Source organism: Dermochelys coriacea, chromosome 1, assembly GCF_009764565.3.
Source record: "Dermochelys coriacea isolate rDerCor1 chromosome 1, rDerCor1.pri.v4, whole genome shotgun sequence".
Classification (NCBI taxonomy): Eukaryota; Metazoa; Chordata; order Testudines; family Dermochelyidae; genus Dermochelys; species Dermochelys coriacea.
Window position 1 is genome coordinate 36,570,724 of NC_050068.2, and position 7,859 is coordinate 36,578,582.

The window sequence follows — 7,859 nt, forward strand, 5'->3', positions numbered from 1 at the left end:
GCGCCATATATAATCTGATTATTTGTCATTTTTATTTTGCTATCAGAGATGACCAGAGTTTTAACAAAGTTGCAGAACGTGTCCTGATGAGGCTTCAGGAGAAGCTGAAAGGTGTAGAGGAGGGAACAGTGCTCAGTGTGGGAGGACAGGTGAACCTTCTCATACAGCAGGCCATGGATCCCAAAAACCTCAGTCGGCTCTTTCCAGGATGGAAGCCATGGGTATGATCCTGAAGTATCCAATAGATTTTAAAGAGTGAATAGGAAACCTGTTAGATTTTGGGGGAAGGGTGGCTGGGTCAGCATTTCATATTGATGTTTCTTAATAGAAATACTATATCAGAATCAACTGTGTAGATTATAAAGCAGTAGTCCTGAAACAAGTGTTTAATTTTTAAATGATCTTTATCAGATTATATTGTTGATCTCCAGAATTGTGTTCACCATACACAAAACCCCAAGTGCAGTATTCTGGTGTTTCTATACCATACCAAGAAAATCTTGTGACCTTCCAGGAATAGTGAGATGCAGTGAGATGGCATTTACAATGTTCTTGCAAAACCTTTTTAAAACATCCATCTAATCTTGGATATCAGTTAAGCATCTAGAGCTTGATTTGTGTAACATTTATAGACTATATTATTACCTCTACTGAATGAATGATTTGTAAGCTAAAAGACATCAGTCACTTAAATGTGTTACAAAAGAAGAAAAAACACTGTATCTTAAAGCCGATGTTGAAGTGATATTAGACAAAACTACAAAAAGGGAAATGTTAAATATAAAAGTTTCGCACTAAAAATAATTTAATATCCAATGAACTGATATATTGTATATTTTATAGCCTAATTAGACAGCTGATGATCAGAAAATGGGACATTGCACAGTATTTTTTAGATAAATGATCTTTGAGCCAAATATAATATAGTGCTGCTTTTTGTGCTGCTGTAGCTTAAATTGTTTTGACACTTTCCTTGTATAAACCATGATTTTTAGCATTTTAAGTAATGACATTAACTTTATCTCCAACTCACTATTAAAATAGACTGATCCTGGGCTGAAACCTGACATACAAGGTCTGGTTCAAGAGCAAACTCTCTTGATATCTGACATAAATATGTTTTGGAAGCTTTAAAGTTGTATTTTGAATGCACAACTTGTTTATTGAGTGTGTGCAGTTTTACTAGTTACATTTCATTGCTTGCCCCTTTGTAATATATGAAACTGCCTACTTTGGTAAGATAGTCAATAAGCATGTGTAATAGGGAAATCTGTTCAGTCCATAGTGTCCATGTTATGCCTTTTGAAATCCTTCCTGAAACATTTTTTGTTTTATTTTAAAAAGTACAAATAAAAGATACAAAATCTGACAAAATTCAGCAAAATCCTTAATATGGACTTTCTGCCTTTTTCATAGCAGTGTAAGTTAATGTTGGAGTGTTGGCAAAATTTAGCATTTTGCTGACTTAGTTTGCTTTATTTTTGCTATTTCATTGTAATTTTAAAATTTATTTTTTCTACACATTTTATTTCAGACTGCTGGTAGAAATTAAGACAAGTCTTTTTTAGTTTGGTGGTGATGCAGACACACATTTCTGTTAGAGACATGGTGGGTGAGGTAGTATTTTTTATTGGACCAACTTCTGTTGGTGAGAGAGACAAGCTTTCTAATATACGTTTCTCAGACCTGAAGAAGAGCTCTGTATGTCTTGAAAGCTTGTCTCTCGTCGGCAGAAGTGGGTCCAATAAAAGATATTACCTCACCCACCTTGTGTCTCTAATATCCTGGGACCGACACATTTACAACAACTCTGTGCATACACTTATACTGACACTCATCAGTCTTGGATTCAACTTTAAAATTGCATCCTAGGTTTTAGAGTAAGGGAAGAGTGAAAATGACTCCCTTTAGGGGGACAGTAGTTTGTAGCTACACCTCAGAATTAAACATGTCTGATGGGACAAGTGCCCCACTATACTGAAGTATTAATGACATCTAGGAAAAGGAGAAGGGTCTTGTCATGCAACTGTGGGATGGCAAGCAGTAGGACACTGAGCAAAAAGCCTTTGGCCAAGATTTTCAAAAATAGGTGCCTAAAGTTAGGTTGCTAAATGTATTTTCCACTGAATGCATCCGATGAAGTGAGCTGTAGCTCATGAAAGCTTATGCTCAAATAAATTTGTTAGTCTCTAAGGTGCCACGAGTACTCCTTTTCTTTTTGCGAATACAGACTAACATGGCTGCTACTCTGAAACCTGATTTTCAAATGTACAGAATGAGTTTAGTGGGAGCTGCTAGATGCTGAGCACATCAGAATGTCAGGTAACTTACCTAGAGGCCTAAATACAGAAATAGGAGTCTTAACTTTTTTTAAGGCACTTATTTTTTAAAATCTGGGCTATTGGTTTTACGACCTGCAATTTTGTCACCATTTCTCTAAAAAACACCAAAATCACTGTAAGGGACGCAAGTTTAATTGGGCCAGGGTTCTAGCTCCTGTTATATGTATAGATATAGCACATAAGTGTTTGGGTAAACTGTATCCCGACTGCACTGGTTATGGAGAATCCCCCCTGGAAAGGGACACTGTCAACTAAGTAGGCCCAAAATTTAGGTTTTGTTAAAATAAATCATTAATCTAATATGAATAAACTGTTCATTAATTTTTAGCTTCAGAGATGAGATAGTTTTAAATTTAAACATTCCCCTATAGTGTCGTGTGCATGAGGACCAGAAAATGAAATTAATCAATTTGTTTTCATTGCCCAAGCTGCATTAATGGCAAAAAAGAAATGTATATAAATTATGTATGCTTTCATTATTTAAAATGGAAGATCATGTATTAATTTTACATTGACAATGTTACTTGTGTGGAGGAATACCTAATTAAGTGATGTTAATGTGTGATACACTAGCATTTATTCTGAGGACTCAGTTGTTACATTAACCTCGTTAAACTAATTACAGTGAAGTTACCGGTGTCAAGCCACAGTACTCCATACCACCCAACAGACATCATTTAAGCATTGAGCTTTCTTTCCGTTTTTGTATGTTGCAGTAGTTCTCTCTTTTTAAAAGTAAGACCTGGAAAAGTGAATATTGTATTTGACTTCTAAATTGTATATTTTTGAGCCACATGCCTGGATTTTCCTTTGTATGTGAGAGACCCAGAAAAGACCTTTAATAAATACATGAAGCGCAAATGGCATTTTGTTCTGAATAATGGTTAGGCAGAAATTGAAGTGCAGTAGCATTGAAACTAAGGTAGATTAATATCGAAGAGCCATATGCATTTACTATATTAGTAAGGTAAAAATATGTGAAGCCATGTTATATTGTATTTTTTTTATATTCTAGTATTACCCTGGAGTATGTTAATTGTTACATGCTTGAAAAATGTGATGAATTTTTTATAGACTGTTTCTAAGGAAAATATTAGACCTTTGTGAGCCTATGATATGAAGAGAAGGGTTTTTTTTTTAAAATAACATTTAGATTTATATTTTTTTAAAGCCAGTGACAACTTTGTTGCATATGTAAAATGAATTATTGGTGTTTATGCAGTTTCTGTTGGACAAGTGCTCAACCTCAAATCTCAGCAAAGAGGCCACAGATTTCAATAGGCTGTGGAGACTGAACCTACCATTTCTACCACTAGAGAAGATTTCTCCAGAACAGCGATGGAGCTAATTGGCAGGGTAGTGTGGGGAAGCCAGGCTGTTTGGGGAAAGTGAAGACTTCAGTCTCTATAACTATTGAACTGGAACCTTTCATGATCTCTAATGACCAACAACACACACTTTCTCATTAATTTCCCAGTAGTTATGAAGTGAATTATGTTGCTATGGTCCTTTGGGCTTAAAGAATACACATTAGAATACATATCTGATTTCACCACAAAAAAAAACTCTTTGCTTAAAACTGAGAAGTTGTGAATTCATAAAATGTATTTTATATTTGCATGTGGTAACGCATGACTGACTGTTTTTTCTGTATGAATGTTAATCTACTGTACCTGCAAGAGCTATAATGCTTCCATGAAAAAATTTCAATAAAGATATCATTGTTAGCAAAGGATGCTAGGGTTGACATAGTGAAATTCAATTGTGTGACTGTTAAAAATTGAAGGTATATGTTCTTTTTATTATTACTTTTGCGGTTCAAAGTCTGAACCTAGTATAAGCTGCTGCAGTGTTGTCTTGTAGAGTCTGCAGACAACCTGAAACAAAGCCTTTGGAAGGTATGAACTCCCCTTGCTCTATTGAATGTTGATACCAAAACCTAATGATGATATTTAAAATGTCACTATTAACTAAACTGATCATTTTAGCAGGAGGGGATGGGGCAAGGGAGTGAAGACCATGACTGGAAAAATTGGGAACTGTTGTCGAGAAGGAATGCATAGAGAAGAGTGTGTTAATATCTCGCTTTTATCACAGAAGTATGACTTGGAATTGATTTACAGAAGTTGATGATGTATAAGAGGAGTTACACCATATCTCCTGCTTAGGTTAAAATGGTCTAGATAAAACATCGTCCTGTCATGAGTACAGGGGTGTCTCTGTCTCTCTCCACACACACACAGACCCTGTCTGCCAAAGTGTTTACAACCCCTCCCTTCACTATATATATAGTAGCTATAGAAAGTCCTGAAACAGATTACAACCCATAATTACAAAACACTCTTTTTTAAGTTGTTTTATTGCCAAAACAATCTTCTGTTTATTCAGTGTTTCACCCGTTAGTCCAAGAAAAAGGTCAGCTTTTTGTGTATGTTTTCCCCCACAGTTGTTTTGGAATAAATTCCATAATGTAAGGTATAACAAGGGAAGTCTCACCCCCCAAAAAATCCTGTTGGTAAACTTCTTTGTAAAGGTTATTTAAGCAAAACTGTTGTTTTGATATTACAGACAGGCTAGGGGTTCTGCTATAGACCATGAACTCAGAAGGAAGAAGCCAATGATGCACTTATAGAACAAATAAAACACAAGACCTGGAAGTAATGGGGCACTTCAACTACCCAGACATCTGTTGAAAAAGCAATACAACAAAATGCAAAATCTAGAATTTTAGACTTGATATTGAATAACAGTGAGGAGTTGGTAGGTAAGGTCCCACAGGAAGAAAATCTAAGGGTAAAAGGAGCTCAGGAGAACTGGCAATATCTCAGAGACCATATTAAAGGCACAACAGCAAACTATCCCAATGAGAAGGAAAGAAAGGAAGAATAGTAAGAAGCCAATATGGCTGTATTCAGAGTTCTTTAATGTCTGGAAATCGAAAAGGAATTCTACAGGAAGGGGAAACAGATTTTTCAGGATGAATACAAAAGAATAGTTAAGTATGGATGGATGGAAAAAATCAGAACAGTTAAGGCACAAAATGAGTTACACCTAGCAAGGGGCACAAAAGTCCATAAGAGGAGGTTTTATAAATACATTGGGAACAAGAGAAAGACAAAATAAAATGTAGGTCCATTACTTAGCAGGGAAGAAGTAGTCATAGATGACACCAAGAAGGCTGAGGTGTTTGTGTATTTTGCTTCGGTCTTCACTAAAAAGGTTAGTTATGATCCAATGCTTAACACAGTACTGGAAAAACTGGTTGAAACTAAATTGTCAGATACCTAGATGAACATAATTTGTTGGGGAAGAGTCAACATGGGTTTTGTAAAGGGAAATCATGCCTCACCAATCTACTAGAATTCTTTGAGGGGTCAACAACCATGTGGACAAGGGGGAGCCAGTGAATATAGTGTACTTAGATTTTCACAAAGCCTTTGACAGGGTCCCTCACTGAAGGCTCTTAAGCAAAGTAAGCTGTCATGGGATAAGAGGGAAGGTAATCATGGATTGGTAACTGGTTAAAAGATAGGAAATAAAGGGTAGGAATGGTAAAATTTCAGAATGGAGAGTGGTGGATAGTGATGTCCACCAGGGGTCTGTACCGTCCTATTTAACATTCATAAATGATCTGGAAAAAGGGGTAAACAGTGAGGTGGCAAAATTTGCAGATGATACAAAACTACTCCAGATTGTTAAGTCCCAGGCAGACTCTGAAGAGCTACAAAAGGATCTCACAAAACTGGGTAACTGGGCAACAAAATGGCAGATGAAATTCATGTTGACAAATGCAAAGTAATTCATATTGGAAAATATAATCCCAACTATACATATAAAATGATGGGGTCTAAATTAGCTGTTACCACTAAAGAAAGATCTTTGAGTCATCGTGCATAGTTCTCTGAAAACCTCCATTCAATGTGCAGCAACAGTCAAAAAAGCTAACAATGTTGGGAATCATTAAGAAAGGGATAGATAAGAAGATAGAAGATATCATATTACCTCTACATAAATCCATGGTGCACCCACATGTTGAATACTGCGTGCAGATGTGGTTGCCCTGTCTCAAAAAAGATATATTGATATTGGAAAAGGTTCAGAAAAGGGCAACAAACATTATTAGGGGTATGGAACAGCTTCCGTATGAGGAGAGATTAATAAGACTGGGACTCTTCAGCTTGGAAAAGAGAAGACTAAGGGGTGGATATGACTTGGGTCTAGAAAACCATGACTGGTGTGCAGAAAGTAAATACGGAAGTGTTATTTATTCCTTCTCATAACACAAGAACTAGCGGTCACCCAATGAAATTAATAGGCAGCAGGTTTAAAACAAACAGTATTTCTTCATACAACGCACTGTCAACCTGTGGAACTCTTTACCAGAGGATGTTGTGAATCCCAAGACAGGATTCAAAAAAGAACTAGATAAATTCATGGAGAATTGGTCCATCAATGGCTATTAGAAAGAATAGGAAGGGATCGTGTCCCTAGCCTCTGTTTCCCAGAAGCTGGGAATGAGAGACAGGGAATGGATCACTTGAAGATCCCTCTGGGGCACCTGGCACTGGCCACTGTTGGAAGGCAGGATATTGGGCTAGATGGACCTTTGGTCTGACCCAATATAGCAGTTATTTGTTCTGCCATCTCAGACCAATTCCCATTAATTTGTTTTAGAGGTTTTTTGCACTGTAGCCCCGCTACTAACTAACATGAAATGATGGTGCTCTGGTTCAAAACATAAAAGAGTCCCCCCACCCCCATTTTCAGGTAGGTTCAGACCAATGTTAACATTTTCCATTCAGCCCTGCTCTGAAACATAACTATTCAGTAGCTGCTCTGCCTTCATCTTACCCTGAGTAGGATAGCAGCAAATTCCATTGACACAATTGTACTGTGTAGGATCTGCTGGGTTTTAGAACTCTGACCGTAACAGTGTATGTCAAATAGAAGCAAGAAGATGGCACTGGGCAAGTCACTTAACCTTCAGTCTCTTCACTGCTAAAAAGAGGGATAATCCATAGCTAGCTCACAGGAGTACTGCGAGGCTTAATGGACTTGTAAATGCTTTCAAAACATTTTGAAGCTTTAAAGTCCTGGAAGTGATAAGTATCAGTTGTAAGCATCCACTTTATTTTAGAGGCTGAAAAAAAAATCTATAGAAAGAACAGATCACTATAATATTTGCTGAAGCATTTGGCATAATTTTATGTATTGAATGTAGGTGTTCTAGAAGAGGAAGAAAAGTAGGGGAGGTTGTTATTAGCACATTATGACTGATTCAAAACAGTTTTGGATACTGTTCTAATTTGTTTTTATAGAGGAGAGAATCATGCAGCACATTTGTTTTACATGCAGATTTCTTGTTTAGTCAGCTCTAATATCCCCACTGTATTTTCCACCAAATGCATCCGATGAAGTGAGCTGTAGCTCATGAAAGCTTATGCTCAAATAAATTTGTTAGTCTCTAGGGTGCCACAAGTACTCCTTTTCTTTTTGCAAATACAGACTAACACGGCT

At 36.7% G+C, this 7,859-nt stretch overlaps 1 protein-coding gene across 1 annotated transcript in view; it reads left to right on the forward strand.

Annotated features, from left to right (window-relative positions):
• The window catches only part of ATM (ATM serine/threonine kinase), a 109,839-nt gene extending 107,765 nt beyond the window's left edge, over positions 1 to 2,074 (forward strand). Inside the window, 1 exon segment of the mRNA XM_043504228.1 lies at positions 47 to 2,074. Within this exon segment, the coding sequence (XP_043360163.1) occupies positions 47 to 227 (181 nt within the window). The 3' untranslated portion in view covers positions 228 to 2,074.
• Positions 2,075 to 7,859: the final 5,785 nt, after the last annotated feature.